General features: G+C 37.5%; 1 protein-coding gene across 3 annotated transcripts in view; it reads right to left on the bottom strand.

Moving 5' to 3' along the window:
- Aff2 (AF4/FMR2 family member 2) overlaps window positions 1-21,603 on the bottom strand; it is a 479,843-nt gene that overhangs the window by 33,433 nt on the left and 424,807 nt on the right. For all 3 annotated transcript variants that reach the window (XM_021152988.2, XM_029473591.1, XM_021152989.2), the window contains exons 9-10: window positions 4,946-5,105; window positions 1,196-2,185 (exon numbers count right to left, since the gene is read on the bottom strand). In XM_021152988.2, coding sequence (XP_021008647.1) covers window positions 1,196-2,185; window positions 4,946-5,105 — 1,150 coding nt within the window. The remainder of the gene's footprint in view (window positions 1-1,195; window positions 2,186-4,945; window positions 5,106-21,603) is intronic.

Here is a 21,603-nt window from a genome sequence, read left to right as displayed (position 1 = left end):
TGCCTTTTGTCTGCCTTTCCCCTGTGTTCTCATACCTTTCTTTCTCATATCACATCCCTGTCTCCTGATATTTCACTGTTTTTTAGGTACCTTCAGTCTCTACTTTTAAACCCCCTAATTACAGGGGCATGAAGTCATTTAGAGCACCTCATTCAATAAGTCACTATTGTCTGTAGGTAATCTGTCTTTTGCTAAGCAACGGGAGCAATAACCACATTCCAGACAACTCCTGCTAGAGAGAAATGGGGTGTGGAGATGAAGAACAGATTAGGAGTCACATCTCTGGGCTGCTATGGTGCTATGAGGAAACAGCACCACAGAGAACTTGATTCTGAAAACCTATTCCAAGGTGAGATAAATCAGAAAGAGTTTATTAGATATAAAATCTATATATATTTTAATTTGTCAAGTTAATTCTAGAGTTCCTCTTCGGGTGACCCTATGTGAGCCTAGAATTGATACCAAGGAATCTGCAGATGAAAATTTCACAGAGTAATCCTTTCAAGTAGGGACATTAATCCTAGAAGGTATATAAAACTTTAGTGTGGTAGATGGAAGGATACCCCAGGATAACTGACTTATGAATGCATTAAAATTTGCCCAGAGAAATGAGCAAATGCAGAGAGGTAACTTATGGGCAGAGAGGTAACTTGCTAATGCTGAAGTGGTAAACTGTGAGCAATAATATAGGAGCCATTGACAGTAGGAGCAATCTAAGATACTTACTCCAGGAACTGCATATTATAGCAAAGGGGTTTGTTTGTATTCTTATTTCCTATATATCATAATTTCTCTTATTCTATATCAGCTACCCTTACCAATGGCTACCATACACCCTGATAATTCCTAACACCATGATCATATGTCAAACATTTCATTCCTCTTAGAAAATGTCATTTCTTTTTTTTTATTTTTAATATTTTTTATTACGTATTTTCCTCAATTACAGTTCCAATGCTATCCCAAAAGTCCCCCATACCCTCCTCTCCCACTTCCGTACCCACCCATTCCCATTTTTTTGGCCCTGGCGTTCCCCTGTACTGGGGCGTATAAAGTTTGCATGTCCAATGGGCCTCTCTTCATCTTTTTACCAAAGTTAGCAATCCTCTGTCATTGTTCTCTTTAAAAAAAGACTTCAGATAACTTTAGTAGCCTCTGCTCAAAACCACATGGCAGACTCCATTGGGCAACTCACCTTGTGCTTACGCTTGCCCTTAGGGGCTGGTTTTTCCACAGCTGTGGCAGCAGTTTGACGCTTGGGTTTAGAGGCAGTCTCCTTGTAGTCTGTCTTTGCAGGTGCTACTGGGACTGAATTTTGGCCAGGTATTCTAGAAAGTAAGTTGAGGTCAATCTTCACCCAGAGGTTTTTTGGATTTTCATGATCCCGTAGAGGGGACAAAAGCTCAGTTTGCATGGCAGGAGGTGGGGAAAAAGCTGTCTCCTCATTGCTGTTGGATAAGTTGTTGCTGTTGCCATTGGTCAAGGTGGTAAGTGTCAGGCTGGCATTAGAAGTTTCCTTGGATTTAGAAGTAATGCAAGGTGGCAGTACTTTGATCTGTAGGGTCTCTTCCTGGTCTGTGTTTGAGTCAGATGTAGATGAATCTGTTTCAATAAATTCCCGGGACTTGGGGACAATCTTCCCAGGCCCTCTATATTTCTTCTTCTCAGTGGCCAGAGGGACATGAGGCCTTGGCTCTTTCCTAGGCACTGGTTTGTGAGCAGTAGCTTTGTTACGGCTTCGTGGTGGGTCAGGAAGCTCTACACTTCCTTTATCTTTGGGAGTGCTGTTGGTAATATTTGGTTTGGGCCAGGTAAACTCCTCAAAGCTGGTGTTTTTCTCAACTTTTTTGGGCTGTTTCTTTCCAATTGTCCTTTGAGAAACTGTATCAACTGATGTTGACAGCTTATGCTTCAAGGCCTTTGTTTCTGGAGTTTTCTGTGTGGGCCTTGGTCGAGCTTTCTCCCTAATAAGACTAAGGAGAGGTCTTTCTTTGGGTACAGCCACAGCCTGGCTAGGGTTTGGTTTCACTTTGACCTGGACCTCCACCGGTTGTATTATGGGAGGAGGCAGAGAAATGGTCTCTGTGGGTGTCTCATTTTGGCCACAAATAAATGACTTGTTCTGGGACGTGACTTTGTTCAGCCATTTGTCTAGCTGCCATTTGTTGGTTGAGGGTGGCTCGGGCTGTAAATTGAGAAACAGCAACAAGGATACATTTCACACATGTAGAGACTTTATAGGGACTTTCTGTATAGTGACTACACAGCGCTAAGAAATTCATAGGTGATGTGGGCTGGAAACAGATTTAGTAGATAGAGTACTTGCCCACTATGCATGGAGCCCTGGTTCCATTCTCAGAACCACAGAAAGCAGGAGTGGTTGTAGAGGATGATCAAATGTTCAAGGACAGTTTTAGTTACATAGCAAGTTTGAGTTTGAAGCTATTTTGGGCTCCATGACACTTTGTAATCAACCAACTAACCAACAATAAAACCAGACTACCTTGGACTTTAAGTGACAGTCCACATACACAAACATATACACATTCATTGAGAAATAAACTTTCAGTGAAGATTAAAAGAGTGATTTGTTTTCCCCTGTATCTGACTAGATCAAAAGCATATAACTACAAATCAACCAATGTTTGTTTGTTTGTTTTTAAACAGTAGTTTCTTTCTCTCTTTCTTTCTTTCTTTCTTTCTTTCTTTCTTTCTTTCTTTCTTTCTTTCTTTCTTTCTTTCTTTCTTACAGTGGTGCAAAGAGAAGGGCAATGGCTGCTTTTATCCCCCCTTTCTTTTTCTTTAATTGGGTATTTATTCCATTTACATTTCCAATGCTATCCCAAAAGTCCCCCACACGCTCCCCCACCCACTCCCCCACCCACCCACTCCCACTTCTTGGCCCTGTCATTCCCCTGTACTGAGGCATAGAAAGTTTGCATGACCAATGGGCCTCTCTTTCCACTGATGGCCGACTAGGCCCTCTTCTGATACATATGCAGCTAGAGACACGAGCTCTGGGGGGTACTGGTTAGTTCATATTGTTGTTCCACCTATAGGGTTGCAGATCCCTTCAGCTCCTTGGATACTTTCTCTAGCTCCTCCATTGGGGGCCCTGTGATCCATCCAATAGCTGACTGTGAGCATCCACTTCTGTGTTTGCTAGGCCCCGGCATAGTCTCACAATAGGACCCAGATAAACACTAGTTTCTAACATTCCTTCGAAAATATACTCTCCTCTAGCTACTAACTAAAGGACTCTTCACAAGGAGATGCTTCAGACTGTAACCAGGAGCTCCTGAGAGAGAGCTCTGTTCCCAAAGGCTTTTGCTAAGAATCATTGATCCACCAGGAGCCAGAGGTTATGGTATATATTCCTAAGAAGAAATCTAAGTGAATCTCAAGTGTGTTCAGAAGGAAAATTTCCATTTTCAGAAATATTAGGGTGTACTACATGATGCTGTAATTCACTGAAAACACTATTACCTTTGTGTTTTTACTGGAGGGTGAAATAAATTGATTCCCTTAAACCACTATTCTTTCCTAAATATATGGGCAATAGTCAATTTATGGGGATGTGTATGTAGACTTTGGCATTCACTATGAATCAATAGAAATGATATGTCTAATTCACATGCTTAATATTCAACTCTGATTTCTACCAGTTAAAATAAAAAGCCACCATTTTTATTAGAAGGGCTCTTTTTCTGAAAGCCCCCAAGTATGTGGCAACAGTAAATAGAGAAGGGCAGAACTAAAAATTAATTAAGTAGCTGTGATCCCTGCTGACAGAAAACAATAGCAGGTGACTATTAAGGAAACTCTCTCAGGTGCTACTCTTAGCAGTGTAGTGCTAGGGTTAAAAGCTAGCTCTGGCAGTATACTGACCTAGGTTTAAGTCTTTGCTTTATTACTGTATCTCTGGGAGTTCTTGGGTTAGTTTTGGCTTAAATTCTCATAAACATACATTGTCACCTATAAAATGTCCTATAGTATAAGATAGTATTGGGATTTTAGTAAGAGTAAATGAGAAAATGTAACTCAAGTGTTCAGCACAACATTTGCTTTTTTTGTTTTGTTTTGTTTTTGTTTTTTCGAGACAGGGTTTCTCTGTATAGCCCTGGCTGTCTTGGAACTTACTTTGTAGACCAGGTTGGCCTCAAACTCAGAAATCTGCCTGCCTCTGCCTCCTAAGGGCTGGGATTAAAGACATGTGACACCACGCCTGGCCTAACATTTGCTATTTTTAACAGCAATAAAATGTCTACTGCCTCTATTATTCCTTTCTGGTTATTGGGAACGAAATGTGTAAAGAGCCATGAGATGTACCTTGTACCATATGCAGTCTCAGGGAACCAGAGCACTTAGTCAGAGGACCGAAAGGGAAAAACTAACTAATGGAAGATTTCAGAGTTATTGTTGTGGTGTTTGGGGTACATTATTATCTGGTACATGATGTAAATTGAAATAAAGAACATGTGACTTCTTGAGTGTTGTTTTCCCTTTAAAGAAAGGGATATTTCTGAAGTCCTCCTTGCTTAGTATCCATTTGCCACTTTAATAACTTTAAAGCAAAGTAGGGTTGGATCTTCAGATCTACAAGTGGGTCTTGACTGACTTTGTTGGTTTGCTTAAAAAGTAAGTTGCAAGCTTCATCATTCCTATACTAGTTTTATGTGGGATGAGGCTTAAGGCTCAGAGTAGCTTGGTGACTCCCATAGAAAATCTGACATACAGCAAGCAACCTGTACAACTTAGAGTCACACGAAAAAGATTTATATATGTTGGGGCATACACAAATATATGTTTGAAAGAAACAGTCTTATCAAGTCTTTGGCTACATTTCTGAAGTAGTTATTGTAGTAAAGTACTTCAACTGGTGATGCATCTGGCATGTACCTTATACACCAGAACATAGATGCATCCTAAGGCTTTGACAACTCACCTCTGGAGTAGCCACTCTAGGAGCCTCATTGGATTCGCTGTCAGTGGTACTGCTTTCAGTGTCTGAGTCCGATTCTGAGCTACTCTCTGACTCACTGGAGCTGCCAGACCCCACATTGGTTTGCGCTGCAGGTGTAGACTGTGGTGTGGCCAAGAGTGAGCTGAAAGAAAAATGACATCATTTATTACCTCATCGAGTCTCAGACTTGAAAGAAACAGCCCGGTTCAATATAAAGACTTATGATCTGTGAGCTGCAGGAAGAGTAGATTACAGGATTCTCACCTGACAGAAACAAAATATAAGGCTCCAAGAGCCCAGTGTGAAGGCCAATGCCAAGTGTTTGAGTCGAAGCAAGCACCTTGGCCCAGCACAGTTCTTTTTCTTCTGGGAAACTCTTCCCTTCTTCAAATTCCATATAAAAACTTTCAACAGAGATTTCATATCTTATGAACACAGACTAAAAGCTGAGATTCAGAGATTTTATTGTTCCTTTTATTTATTTCAGTTAATTTCTCATTTTCTGTTGCTATTTTATAGACTTCCACCCCAACTTCTTGTAGTGTAGTCCAATGTAGTCATATTTCTAAAAATTGGCAACTTCAATTTTTCTTTTATTGGAGGAAACTGAGGCCTAAGGTCTAGAAGGGGCTTAACTTCAGATCTGGTATCATGGTGCCCTGGTTCCTTCAAAGGATAACATCTGTACTCATTACATGTTATTCCAAGGGTCCAAAGGTATGGTTCTCAATTTCTGTCTGTTGGGTCCAAGAATAAAGAAATGAGAAAATGTACTTCTTTGCAGTCTTCACTATCATTTTTGAAATGCTTTGAAATACTTATTAAGGAGAAAAGATCCTGAAGAAACATCTACCTCCAATGCTTAATTTTTAAATTTTATAAAGCTGATCCAAAAATGTATTTGCAAAGCTACACCATTTGCTACTCTGCCTTTATTGGGAATCAACACTTCTTCACCAATCTTTTACTTTCTGTGTATTGTACAAAATCAACTCCAGCTGTCTCATCACATTCTGGGGCATAGCATTGGTTATTGGTTTTTTGTTTGTTTGTTTGTTTGTTTGTTTTTTGGTTTTTGTTTTTTTTATCCTTTTAACCATTGTTTCTATGGATTGAGTTCTTCTTTACTTTGTCTTAGGAACTGTGCAAAAAGCAATAAACAAAGAGACAGACAGACAGACAAACCTTCAAGGAGGATTCTAATCTTAGTAAATCTCTTTAATCTGGTCCTCTTTTGAAGATCAATTGAACTCAATGCAGGTTTAGGAATAGTGCATTTTTCCTATGGAACTAAGTCTGATTCATTCTGCTTGCTCTACCTCCACCCTATGCTTCTCAAACACTGCAGCAATTTTCTTGGCTTCTTCAAGTCTGAGGCAAAACTTCAAACAAGTGGTCATGCTCTGACATTGGGGGTCACCTAATTATCTGGTCCCATCTTTAAACCTAAGATACAGTCATTTCAAAAATTCTCTCGTGCAGAACTCTAGAAGTGTAGACTGTTATTCCTTGCCTGAAGCTGTATCATTTCATGCTCCATCCCATACTATCAACAGAGCCTCGTTTCCAACATTATGTCTCTCATCACTGGGCTATATCTTTCCTCCCCTGCTGCTAGGGAAGGTGATCCTTTATAGGGCAACACAGGCTTCTCATCAGTTACCATTCAGCACAGAGAACCTTTTTGCACTACATGTAACGCCAATCTCTAAAGTCTGGTCTTTTAATCTCCTAGGTAGACATTTTCTTTCACAGAGCAAAGACTCATCTTAAGTTGTTACCTGCCAAGCAAATGCTATCCGCAAGTACATTCTCTGCCAACTATACCAAGAGACTAGAGGAAAGCACAAGAAATAGAGGGGTTTATCTCTTGGGGAAATGTGTGTGTGTTTCTGTTACAGGGAAAGGGAGGAAGCCTGTAACTCAGTGTTCTTATTTTTCTGCATTTCTTTATAGAATTCCCTGTAAGTGCCAGTAATGACTCTATACTTATGCAAAGTACATTTTAAATTGAATCAATTGGTGTTTTATCTTTAGTTACTAAATAAAGATTAAGAGAATATATCTAAGTGAGATTAGTCCAGAGATTAAGCAAATTTAGCCTTAATTTCCCTCAAGTAAAGTTTCAAATATAATTTAGCACATCTGTAATGCTAAGAATACTGGGTGGTGGATTGAGGGATACAAATCTAATTTGGATCCAAAATTATTATTTTCCAGTAAAAGGCTGGTTCCTAATATTCATTCATATATGAATTCATTTTGATTTCTGGTAAGAAGCTGTTCAGCCTGAAAACTGAAAACTACTAATACTACTATAATCTACTGAAACCTGGCTCTGGATTGACTTGGGGATATTTTGGATAGTGTTCCCATTTACTGGATTACTTTTGAGCAACTTCTGTTTCAGAGCCACCACTAAGTTAATGCCCTTAAGATAAAATGCACTAATGTAAGACACATAAAGCACAGCTATTTTCCTTACCAGAATCAACTTCCTCATAACTAAGAATGCAAGCTCCACAATATTAGTAGGAGACGGTGTGAATGTGTATGTTTAAAGTAAGTATGCTTTATCCAAAGCCATTCTGAGGACAAGTGCATTTTCAAATGCAGATTTTTAAACTCTCCAAATTAATATGTTGAATGTAAGCCATACATAAATATCTACAATGTGCTCAATCAGATCTCAATATGAAACTCAATATTGCTTCAGTAACCTTCACAGTGTGCTTTACATTAGTTTAGGTCAAGGATGTCATCAAATGAATTTGTCTCAAACTTAAAAAGAAAGTTCTAGAACTTTCTGAATTTCAGAATCACAATTAAGCGATCATGAACATTGATAGAAATCACTACATTCATTCTGCTAAGTAATGGAAACAATATAAATGAGTCTAAGCCTCACTTCCTATGTACTCTTCCCAGAAACAAAGGAAGCCAAGACTGAAATATTATCTTCAAAATAGAACAAATATCAACATGAGGGTAATTGTTTCAGGCCCTGACTCTGTCTGGAATCTACCGTGGAACTTTCACATCAACAAAGCATCACTACATTTCACTTAGTTGGTTGCTGAAAACTGTTAGTTGGCCAGCTAATTTCCCACTTCTACTACATTTATTTTCATATGTCATTAATTTCTTTTTAAAATGTATACTACACTGACTGTGAATGAATCCAGCTAATGCAATTCTTGATTCTACATAGAAGATGAAGTATTAATGCATAATTTATACACCCCCATTTACCAAGGCTACATTAAAATTATTTCCCACATATCATTTATTCTCATATTTACATAAACTACATTTCTAAAGAATGCTAGTGGTTCCAACGTGTGATATTAATATCACTAACATTTAGTACATGAAAGTAACTGTTCCATATTCTGTACTCTACAACTTAATTCCTAATGGAATATAACTTCTCAAAGGACACAGGTTTGGAACAACTTTAAAGTCGACTGTTGAATCTTTCATAGATCGGCTTTGCTACTGTATTCATCAGTGAGTCAGCCTTACTCAATGAAGCAAGGCCTCATTTTAACTCCGATCTCATTCATTTTTGTCTTCATCATTGAAGCACAGACTAGAGGGGGAATTCAAGACTCAGGAGAAAGAGCTGTGTAGGCCACTGGGAAGGAAATTTGGGAGGCATTAAAATGACTTCTTCAAACAGAATTGTCTCTGGTCTAAGGATCTTGAGTGGTCTGAGAGAAATTAAAGAATTTAAAAGATGGTCCATCTACTGCATAGTATATTCTAGACACAAATACATTTATGATATTATTGAATAAACATTTCCAGAAATGACTTGGATCAATTTGTGACACCATAATTAATGAGTAGAGGCAAGAAAAGCAGAGGCTGGATACAGTATTGAAGAAACTTGGACTATTTGATGGAAAGACTTCTGGGTAGAAAGTAGGTAGACCATAGGATGAATGCATTTAAGAATCCAAAGGTCTGTCCGTTGAAAAAGGGAGTGACATAAAGAATTCCCTCCAAGATAACATGGGAATAGATATGTAGGCATCTAGTGGGGGAATATTTCACTTTGATATTTTTTAAATGTTACTTTTTCCAAATGTTGAAGTAAAATATTCTCTGCAATTCAGTGACCAGGTAGCAAAATGGCAATGGAAACTGTGATAGTAAGATTGCAAGTATGGGTATGGAGTGGGCTTGAATGCTGTTTAAGGTATCTTGTTCAAAGGTTCTAATCTTCTAAGAACTAAAGTGTTTAGGTCTAAGATAATCTCTCAACTGCACTTCATCAGTTATATAACCTTTGTCAAACTGGAGTATTAAAATATGTATTATTGAAGAGCTAGGTTTTTAAAGTTATTCACTTTACATCCAAATATCAGACCCCTCCTCCCAGTCTCCCCATCACACAGTCCCTCCCCCAGTTATCCCTCTCCTCCTCTGAGAAGAGGGAACCCTCCTGGGTATCCCCCCACTCTGGCGCATCAAGTCAGTGCACTATTAGGCAGATCCTCTCCCACTGTGGCCAGACAAGGCAGCCCAGTTAGATGAACAGGATCTGCAGCAAACAACAGATTTAGGGACAGCCCCCAGTTCCAGCTGTTCAGGACCCACATGAAAGTCCAGCTGCACATGTGCTACATATGTGCAGAGGGCCTAGGTCTAGCCCATGTGTGTTCTTTGGTTGTTGGTTCAGACTCTGAGAGCTTTGAGCCCCAAGGGTCCAGGTTAGTTGACTTTGTTAGTCTTCTTGTGAAGTTCCTATCCTGCAAGAGCAGTTTTATGGCTTAGGCTTTTCATTTATTCAGGTTAACAGGTTTCAGAGAGCCAAACATTTGTATTAGTTCTCTTCAAGTATGCTTCTGATTCAACTGCAAGTTCCTTTCAGAAGGAATAAAAAAAAAAGTGGACTAATTAATTTGCTTAATCCAATTATGTGGACATCAAAAAGAAAATTCTGAATTCTTGAATAGGTAATATTTTTGTAGTAGGAAACGTAAATAGGAAATTTTGACAAGAAAGTCCTGGAGATACTGATATTACCCACAAATGCCCACAGAGCCAGAGCTTGCCAAAGACATGCAGCATTACATAGATTGCAGGAGAAACTCACATTATTTTTCTTTTAGTTGAGACGTGTGTAAATTTTGCCATCCTACTTTCCTAATTTTAGAAGGATCACATGCCTGTCTACCAGCCAATTTTGAATAATTTTATATTTGAGTTCATAATTAAGTTGTGAAGAGATCTCTACTTGATCTTACCTGTCTTCCCTAAAATTTTACTTTATACATTTGAAAACTAAAATTTAGTTTATAAAACTCTGCATTTGAGAATTCCAGGAATGCATTTGCTTCACCAAGGCTAAGTCACTAGCAGCAGACCTTCTGAAGGGCGGACGTTTTCCACAGAGCGAGAACAAACCACTTTCTATCTATTTGAAGAACTTTGAATCTTCCCTTATGCCTCCCAGGCTCCCTACCTTAATCCATTTGTCCAGTGGAAAGGATACCAAGAGTGGGAAACATTATAGAGGTTAAGCAGAAACATAATGTATGGTATAGGCAAAAGGCAGAGTTGCTCTGGTAGGAGTAGATGAAAGAGCAAGAGAAAATAGGATGGCCCTTGAGCACCACTTAAAGGCAAAATAGCCTATACACAAATATGTATCATCAAAATGAGTATATTCTTTGAAAATATTCTGATAGTATTGATAAGCAGCCAATTCATGTCCACTTGTGATCTGTGTCATACTCTGACACAGTTTCAAAGATACATTTTTTTCCAACATGTATATACACAATACTTAATTTGCTATCTGATCCTTGGGTTTACAATGAAGTCTGATCCACACATATACTTACTGTATACTACAACTTTTAAATCTGTGAATGACTGGAGAGGTCTGTGATTGGCAGAATAATAACAGATTCCCCAATAACATCCACATCATTATCCATAGAACCAGTGAATATGTCACTTTAAGTAGTCAATGGGAATTTGCATGTATCAATAAATTAAAGTTCTTGAGATAAAATATTATCCTAGGTTATCCAGATGAGCCTGATTCCATCACAGGCATCCTTCCAAGAGAAAGAAGAATTTGAAAAACTAAGTAAGGCTGTAGATATAATGTGAGAATTTGATCTGTTGGCTTTGATAATGGAGGAAAGTCAAGGAATGTGACAGGCTCTAAAAGCTGGGAATCAACCTTAGTTTAGAGCCATCAAGAAGACTGAAGATAATAAATTGTGCCAATAGTATAAATGAGCAAGAAAACTATTTATCCTTGTAGGTTTCAATAAGGAATGCAGCTCACACCTTGATTATTTTTTTTAACCTAGTGAGGTTTATGGCCAAGTTTTGAGCTCCAGAACTCTGATAACAAACTTATATTGTTGGAAATAATTTCCTGTGGTATGGTATAAACTACTAATTTAAGGTAAGGAAAAAATACAAGATCCTAATACAAATGAATAAAATATTGACCACAGCAGGTTATACTTTAGCACATTTTTCTCTGTTTATGAAATTTCCTTTTCCTTCAAAGTCTCTAAGCAAGGCCACCTTGAGAAGCATGAGAGTCACCTGATGAGCAGCAAAGCAGATTCAGGAAGCTGTTCATAGATTATTGTCATCAAGAAAAGGCATGAGTCAGTCATGGTAACTACAAACCAATCTTTTGAAGCTGTCAGAAATGAAAATGGCTGGCAATGTCTGTTTTTCCTCATTTACTAGAAGCTGTGTCCTTTCTGAAGAGATGGTAATGAAAAATTGTTGTAATAGCTTTTCATAATTTCATTTACTTAACAATCAATCAGATCTGAGCTGTGATTTTAGTGAACTAACCAGATCAAGATCTTTGGGATTTTCTTGCCTGGACCAATTTTCAGTCCACTTAAATAGCTACAATTCTCCTGATAGCTTTAGAAAGAGTATACTGTTATAACCAGGAAGAGTGTGAGGTTGGATACCAGAGTATCTGATCTGGTTTTAGCGTCTGACCATTATGTTACCATAGGCTAGACACTCAACCATTAAGTCTCACTTTTTTATCTGTAAGTTGAGAATAATATACTACATAGATTTTAAAGAGGACAATGTGAGCATTTGGGAGATATAATTCTTTAAATTAGTGCATCTCAAACTTTATTGTGTATGGGAATCACCCGGAGACCTTGTTAGTGTGCCAGTTTCTATTTAAGGAAGCCTGAGGCAGGATCTGATTTCTACATTTCTAATGGAATCCCAATGATATCTATACTGCTGGTGGACTCCATGGAGATCAGCAAGGCTAAAATCTACTCATGGCTAATCATGAAATAAGCTATTGGAAGAAAAATAAGATAATGTGTTACAAATTTGAAAATATATGCTAAAACACAATGTTGGTATCATATATGCATTTCCATAATTATTTTTTCCACCATTAATAACAAAAAAGCTGGCTATTTTCTGTAATTTATTATATATGCTAAAATTTAAGCTCTTAGGGTGTGTGTGGGTGCATACACGCATGTGGGTGGGTGAAACCCATGTTTGCACAAGTAGAGGCCAGAGATTAGCACTGGGTGTCCTTCATTGCTCTCTATCAGGGTATATCATTAAACCCAAAAGTAGTTTACTTGGATAGACAGATACCCTGGGCATTGGGCTCTACAGATCTAAGTACCTGTCTTTGTCTCAACACTTGCACAGTTGCCTAAGCATAGGGGTTGGAGGTATACACTGTATTCCACTATAGCCAGCTTTTTATGTAGCTGCTATATATCCAAACTCAGCATCTTATGCTTGTATACCAAGTACTTTACTTACCGAGTCGTCTTTTTAGCCTCTCTTTGCTTTTCCCCCACCCCCTTTAAGCTTTCTTTAAGCAGTCATTGAAGAGTTTTTATTGGATACCTTCTAATAAGAAGGGACTTCAGTTTGGAATTTTCTTTAGGCCTATATCTGCACCAATATTTGTCAAAATTTCCCTGCATCCCTTTTAGTGCATGCCAGCACTTACACACTATACCGCTTCCATTTTACAGTTATGAATACAGATGCTCACTATCCAATAATAGCAACACGAATAATACTTTAGAAACTTAACAAAATACACAAACATGAAAAAATGAATTCTGCCCCAGGACAGTACTCTAGGAAGTCTAACTAATGTCTGCTAATGGCATATTATATCTTAAAAGCATCAATATATGTGTGGCATTTTAGGTACATTTTGCCTTTAAAGATTGAGTTTAACAATGGGAACAAAGGAAGCAAGCAGATGTGTTTCCTGAACCCTAAGATCTTGCTCTCCTCCAAGGTAATGAATGATTGTTTGGCAGCTGGTACTCATGAAGAACCTAAGATAGGTCTCCAAGGGTCTGTATACCATAGTCAAAGCCTTCCATTAATGAATTATATCTATCACAAATCTTAGGTGAAGTAAGGTGAGTATTTTGACTGGGTGATCTTTGTGTATGAGTCACTGTGCTTCTTGAACTGGTTTGGAAATAGAGCCAAGCTACTTTCCAGGAGATCCCATAGGTTCCTGATGCCAGATTCCATGAGAAAACACAAAGCACACTGAGACAGCTCAGGTACTCTGGAGACAGATTTAGGATGTCTCGGCACAGGCTGCAACCTTCTGCCTGCTTGATATCTCCTTTCTTGTTGCCTATCAGGCTTAGACTTGCGGTGAAATTGGGAAGTGGGCATCCCTCTTTCACTTACTCTAGACTGTTTTCTTCTCAGATGTCTCTCAATGCCAATCTCTTTATCAGTGTTGTTTGTCCTGTGCCATATCACATCTGTTATCTGACATATCACAGGTTTATACTGTAAGCTTCTAAGGCAAGAGGTTTTCTAAACTACGCACTCCATAAGAAGCTTAGTGTGTTTAAGAAACCATAGTATAAAACAGTAAAGATATCTTCTCATAGATCTCTGGAAAAAACTGTCTCCAGAAGCATCCTCTGCCTGTGTTATGTGTAGGCACTTAGCCTCCCTATTGTACCACACCCCTGTGGTCTCAGCAGGTTATTGTCATCATCAGATTAACAAGACTAGAATGATTTTTATTAATTATGGGGCACTTGGTACTTTCTAGCAATTTTACTCCAATGGCCTTGTCACTTATAACATGGGATTTCATGGCCACAAGAAGAGGGAGCAGATATCTACCAATTTTGTCAATGAAGTTCCAGAGCTTCTTTGTCATATGCTTGAGGCCTGGTGTGTATGTGTGTGTGTGTGTGTGTGTGTGTGTGTGTGTGTGTGTGTGTGTGTGTGTGTATGTGTGTGTGTCTGTGTTGGGGGAGGAAGTGCAAAGGGAATGTTATTACTTTGCTACTGGGCCAAAAATATCAATTCTACCTTGAGAAGATGACAGTGATGTGAAGTGTACTATATAAAGCATCCTTTTAATCATATCAAATGATACTAGGGCTGGCTGTGGTGACACATGCTTTCAATCCCAGCTCCACAGAGGCAGAGGTAAGAAAATATTTGACTTCAATGACATACTGGGTTCCAAAATGAGATTCAGGCCAGCCAGTCACATAGTTGAACCCAGTATCAGAAAAGCTAATGCTAATATTTTTTAAAGGGTAACAGGAACTTGGAGTTAATCCCAATATTTCCTTTGGTAAATTAATGAGATAAATGGCTAAATGTTGGTGTTTAATATACTGATGGGCCATACTTCTTTTTGCTGAGGAATATTTTGCTGCATCTAATTCAAAGACACATATAAAATTTCTAAAATAAAAGGCATCCACTGAATGTATCTTATTTCCTACTCGTGTCTGAAATATCTTGCAAAGATAAGCATTAAAGATTCAAGTTAGTGGCAAAAATGCAATCTGAAAATCACTATTTCTAGCTTCCACAAGAGTCAGTAATACAATCCATGGGTATGATTGCAGAGAAAACCCTAGTGGCTGAAGACTTAGACTAGGCCACTAGTTCTCAAGAAAGAAACTGTTGCTAACTGTCCTCCTTCAACAAAATCACATAAAGATTTTGTGAACAGTTAACCAGTTTGACTTCCTCAGTAGAAACTTCTTTGTGCTCAGAACTATCAGTAACTATTTGTTCTTCTAAAATTAGTGCTTAGTGGCATGGGAAATCTTTAATCTACATAATTCTTATTTCACATAATGATATTCTTTATCTATTTTCAGTCTGCACTCCCTGATAGACCAAAAGCTGTACTCAAGTAGTTCTGTTTCAGTTCCATCCACAAAATTCAGCTTATTTAGAAAGATATTTTTTTCATGTAATTGGTAGTTATGGAAACTGCTTTCAATAGGTCACTGAGCATACATATGTTCATGAGCGCAGGAAATAAATGTTATGCTCCTTTCTGAAAATGTGTGCTACATGCAAACACACTGTCCTCTTTTAATTAAAACACAAAATTCCATTATTTTACTTGTATGAACCATGGGTTCCTCTCATATTTTGATAATTAACCAGTCTAGACAGCACTGAGACTGATATTAACTGGTTTTCTAGTTGATGCCTTTTCCAGGGCAATAATTAATTTGCTCATGGAGTAAAAAATATTCCATCAAGTTGAGATTAAATATGAAGTTGAGTTGAAGTACCTTCACAAAAGACAGGACTCTATCCTTCAGCTCACATGCATTGCTAGATATGACAGACACTTCCATATTAATAAAAAGAAAATATTCCTTTCCCATAATCAATTGGCTTGAACGTTCATCCTAACATGTACTATAATTCACAAAATATATTACTAAACAGAAAATATATTACTAAACCAAAAGAGAGAGAAATCCTAACAGTTTCACATCTTACACCTTTTGCACAATAAGAGCCTTCTTAGAAAAATGAAAGAAAAAAAAACTGACCATTTTGAAAGGAATTCCCTATATGTGTTATTTTGAGTGACAACAAAAGAAAGAGTAGACCATTAGTCCCTTAACACAACCTGTCTGAAAATTTTTACCTTCCAGTTAACACATCTCCCTTCTCATCAATGCTAAATTAGAGGAGGTCAAGTACAAAATAGAGAAGAAGGGACCATACTTTCCCCAGGCTTGTAGAGCTCATGTGATCCTGTACTCAACCCACTTTTGCCATTAAGAAGAAAAGTCTGTTCAAGGCCATGGGAGATAAGAGAGCTAAGTATAAGCATCCTTCTTTCTTCCACTAGTGGAATGGCTGTGCTCACAAGTAAATCTAGATCAGTAACCACAGAAAAGGCAAGCCTGTGTCACCAATGAATACACACAGTCAATTCCAAGCTGACTTTAAAAGAAATGGAAGAAAAAGGCATTTCAGCAGGAGCTAAGGCATTTCACCAGGAACTACTAGGAACTACTAGGAGATTCGATAAAGGCAAAGGTGCTAGAAGTAATAAGGTCAGGGTGGTTGGTTTTATTGTTAAGAGATCTTTGTCCTGCAGAGGAATTCCAAAGAATTAGAGATATTAGAATGAAAAGGATTTAAATAGGCAATTACAAACATCTTTTGAGTTTAAGCAAATGATAATTGCATTTGATCACTTCATTAGAAAAAGCAGGGAATCATGTTATGAGTAGAAGGCACATACCCTTTGTATAATGTTATCAGCAAACTAAAATGATACAGGCTCTGCATCAGCTAAGTTCAACAATTACACATTCTAGGCTTTGCTTCAGGTGGACTGTGAATGTCCAAAAGAAGAAAATTATGCTTGCTTACAAGCCCTGTAAAATATACTCTCAGTGTGATGTGAATGACTATAACTTGAAAGTATGTTTATCAAAAATCTTAGTAGGCTTTTCATGAGTCCTATACTATTTTTGCTTTATAGTGATAAAAGGTGGATATGCTACTCTGCCAAGGGAAGTTCAGGTAACAAAATATGAGACAAATATTTCCTAGAAAGTTCTTACACTAAAATATTTCTTTTGTCTATAACTACATTTCAATGTGTATTTTATATCACTCTACCTAAATTCAGGGTGTTTACATAATAAATAGTATGAATGTGGGCATTTATATATTGATGGTTTTGTGTGTGTGTGTGTGTGTGTGTGTGTGTGTGTGCGTGTGTCTGCATGTTTGTATTTAAATAAACATATATGTGAGGAAATATACAACTATTTACTAGAACCCAGTACATCTGATACAAAGAATTAAGTAATTTCAGCATTAGTTTTTGTTTGCTTGATTTTCCATGTTAAGAACTTGGGCCTCACACATAGTAGACCAATACTCTTATCTTTGAATTATATCCTCAGCCCCTAATTAGAACATAAAAATATATGACTGGCTAAGCAGGAAAAATAGGTTTTAGAAGAAGATCTCCACATGATGCACATAGTATTAATTTTAAAAATAATATTACTATGATTTGGATAAGGGCTGACTTATTGACTTCTATAGCACATACATACACAATTAGTCATTAATAAGCCGAGATATTATTGTCTGCCAGTATTTATATCAATCCCAATTTGGGTTCTAGCCATGTCTGCATTATTAACATATGTGGCAATATATATTAGTTAAACATATTTTAATCATATAACAAGCTAGCATGAAGGGCTAGGGTGATGGTTTAGTGTTTTAGAACACTACTTTATTTTCCAGAAGACCCAGATTCCATTCTCAGCACCCATATGGCAGCTTATAATCATCTGTAGATGATGTAGATGATCAGGGGATCTGACACCCTTTACTAGTTTAGGTAGCAACCAGGAGTGCATGTGGTATACATATATGCAGGTAAAACACCATACACATAAAATAGGAAAAAATAAATCTGTTTATAAATTCCAGAATGCAGGAGTGAAGGAACTCATGAGGTCCTACCCCTAGATGAACTATAATTGCCAGGAGAGGCAGAGTCACTTTTGGGTTTGGCCACTGGTAAGTCATCCATGCACAGTAGTGATGCCACAACAATGTGTATATGAGCCACAAATCAGGAAGACATGAAGTTGGAAGAGATATGTGATAGAGATTCTCAGGGAAGCTTGATATGGAGTGAGGGGTGGCTATAATCACAATACATTGTGTGTGTACATATACATGTGTGTGTGTGTGTGTGTGAGTGTATGAAAAAAATTTAAAGAATAAAACTTTTAAAAGGCAAAAGGTCTGAAAGAACTGCCAATGGAACTGTGTTTTCAGATGTTGTTGATGACTCACCTCACCCCCAGTTAGTCCCGGCACTAAGTAAAGCTAGCAGGCTTGGTAGGGCGGACAAATATGTTTTTATGGCATTGACCAATTCTTCATTTAGATGACCTCTTTAATCTTTTAGCTGGTTTTTAATCTTGTTAAAAACAAGGTTTCCTTCTTTCTTGTCTGCCTCCTGAGCCTCCTTTCCCATTCTTCCCACTTCTTCTCCATTACTTTTTGGTATCTTATAACAATCACAGCACTCAGTAGAGTACTATCTACAGTGGCTCAACTTTATTTCTGATTACATTACAAATTGATTTGGAAAACTCTATTTCTGGAGTTGTTTCTCTTCTTGTGAATTATTAGAACCTTCATATAGGAAGATTTCCCCCCTCTAAATCTCTTCTAAATCTCTTTTATGCCAACAAGATAGTGGTATGAAAAATAATTCCAGAAATAAAAGATTTAAAATCTTTTAATATCTGTGTTTCAAATGATATTTAGTTAACTCCTTTTTAAAATGAACAGAAAGAAAGACTCCAACGTCCTATAATTTGCATGTTATTAATGTTGTTACAGAAGGGCAAGAAAGGGCATGACTTCAACAACTCCAAATAAAACCCAAGGAGGTTTTTAACCAATGCTTCTCTGCCTATGCTATTTCTTTAGAGATTGCATCTTTGAGAACTCATTATGCATTAATTGTATATCTAAAAATATATCTGCAACAGGAAAACAAAGCAACTTTTGCTTTGTGATTTTACTTTCCTTTAATGTGATGTTTTATATACTGAGGTTTATTCATTTGTTGGTAGAATGGTTTTTATGAGATGTGATTCAACATAGATTCTTTTCTAGTATCATGTTTTATAAAGATATGGGGAATGTAATATAAGTCTGATACAATTATGGTTGTGTGCCATGCAAGATGATACTGTAAATATACAGAGAGTCTGAAAAGCTGCTTAGCAAAATGATTTTAATATACATGGCAGTGTGAAAATGTAAGAGGAATCTATAATGACAACGAAGATTAGCCATTTGCTCTCTAACCTTATTTACAGAAGCAATCAGAGGTATTCAGGTCGAGTTAATGACCCTGTCTCCAATTAATTCAATTGTCTACAAACAGCACTGGTGCAGTGGCTGTCTCTAAGTCTGCCTCCCAGTCTCAGAGGGAATACATAAGACTCCATTAAAAGTGACAATAATAATGCATTTATTACTGAAACGCTATTGTATTATAAATAAATTCCTCATGTTAAATTATGCTCCATGCTTTAACAGAAATTCAATTACTGAAATAATAAAAAGACGGTGTATTTGCCAAGTGCTTGGACTATAATTTGGCTGCTTAGTTACCAATGGTTGGCTGTTTTGCAGGGTTTTTTTTTTTTTTTTTCTTCACAGACTATTTCTTTTGAGTAAATGCCAGACTTTTTCATACAAATTTTATGAACAAGATGGAAAATGAAATTTTGAGCTTTTGAATCCAATTATGAAAGACATAACTAAATCTATTATTGAAAAAAATCTAGTAAGCCCTTTGTGCCGCTGTTCAGAGCTGTCTGGTAATTGAGGTAAGCACAGGTGCTGCTCATTATGGACCATTGTGCACCATCTGAATTCTGGGAACTGTGGAATTCAGATGCTTTAAACTCTGTTTGTGTGAATAACAAACAGGCCTGATTCTGCACTTGTTTGTACAAGCTTGTACACAGCTCATTTGGGACATCGAAGACACCTGCTTACCCCTTTGGAGCCAAAACAGTACCATTCATGTTCTGGCTATCCTATTGATGATAATTTTGCAAAATCAACATATTTTGTATGTTCTCTTCATTCCTACCATTTCTTCCATCGTACAACAATACCAACATATAGTTGTCTTCAGTCATAGGGAAGTCAGTTGAATAAAGCTACTTTAATTAGTCAATGACAAGAGGAGATACAAAGTTGTACAATATAGCCAGGGGGAATATCAACCCAGTGCTTACTGTGGAATGTTGCTTCTGACAGACAAGCTGATGTTCTGTAGTGGGTCGAGGATGTGTGTGTGTGTTCTTGCACACGGGTGTGTTCACACACATGTGCACATGTGTACAGTGCACATGCTCATGTGTGCACATGGTTAAGGACTAGAATTTCCTTCTTTCCTTGTTTTTTTTTTTCCTTCTTGAAGGTTCTCATATGTGTCTTTACAATGTCTAATCATGTTCATTAGATGGGTTATTTGGAAACAGAGAACCTCATAATTATAAAGTCTCCATTCTGGTTTTCCGAATACAAAGAAAAAAAAATTACTCATATCAGTAATTTGTAAAGTTCTACTCTCATCCCATAGGGCTAGAGTTGGCCAGAAGTGGTCAATTGTACTGGCTTAGGAGGAAACTAGAACTCATGCTGCTGTTCTGAGCTGCTGAGTAAAGTCATATTATCCTGAATGTGCAAATCCTACCATAGCTTCCCAGTGATCCTACTTCAATAATTCAGAGAGTTTGAATTTTCTGTTTCTCTGGCAGGTTTTACCTACTGGACAACTCCTGCCCAGAAAACATGTGGTCATGTTCTGTTGTAGAGCAAAATAGATATTTAGGTTACTTCTGCCAAATGCAATTCTGGGTCTCCTCAACTTCAGCTTGCCATTTCCACAGTGATTGAAGATATGAAGCCAGACTTTCAGATCCTATAGTCATTAAGCCTTATGATTGGCCTGAGTTTTCCTGGAGAACTCAGGAATTAACTTTAAAGTTGTAAGTGTGGGGAGTCATAAAAGACACTTCAGACACTTTGTAACACTGGCTGTGATTTTGAAAGCTCTAGCAGAAGACCCCATAGTTAACATGAATTCTACCTATTTAGCTATGCTTGCACTCCAAGGTCCCAGAGAAATCTCACACTGAAGAGGAGCAGACAAAGCACACCCACTGCAAAAATGTAATGGACTACTACCCAGTATACTGCTCATATGACACCTAGTTACAGTGCTGTTTATCTTGTCAATCAGATAAATGTTCTGGTTTTGATAGTATCTACTAAAGATAGTAGAAATGGAAATCAACCAAAGTAAGTTCCTACATTTCAGAGAATGGATATGACTAATAGAATTTGACAGTGCTCCATAGCATGCGTGGATTGGCATCTTACATTTTCCCTTCTGGTTATCACACAGAAAGGCAAAGCTCTGCAGGAATATAAATAATTTGGAAACCCTCATGGACAATATTCTACTGTGTCTCATTTGCACTTAAAGAAAGCTGCCCTACGGATCTTGTGTACTTTTAAGATTTATCTGAAAGATACATGAAGAAGACTTCCAGTCAAAAATGTACATATTTAATGGAATTAGATCTCCAGGCAAGAAGATGTCAAAAGAAAAGGCAAAATATTAAAGTGAATGCGAAGTGTTCCTCTCCACAGCTATCCTGCTTTGATAAATATCTTCTGGGATGCCACTTACTAAAAAATCATAATTTTACTGAATGAAAAAAAAACCCTGAAGTATAAAATATACTCTCTTT

This window comes from Mus caroli, chromosome X (assembly GCF_900094665.2).
Source record: "Mus caroli chromosome X, CAROLI_EIJ_v1.1, whole genome shotgun sequence".
Taxonomy (NCBI): domain Eukaryota; kingdom Metazoa; phylum Chordata; class Mammalia; order Rodentia; family Muridae; genus Mus; species Mus caroli.
The sequence above is the reverse complement of the archived record's forward strand: the minus strand, read 5'-3'. Positions and strand labels throughout refer to the sequence as shown.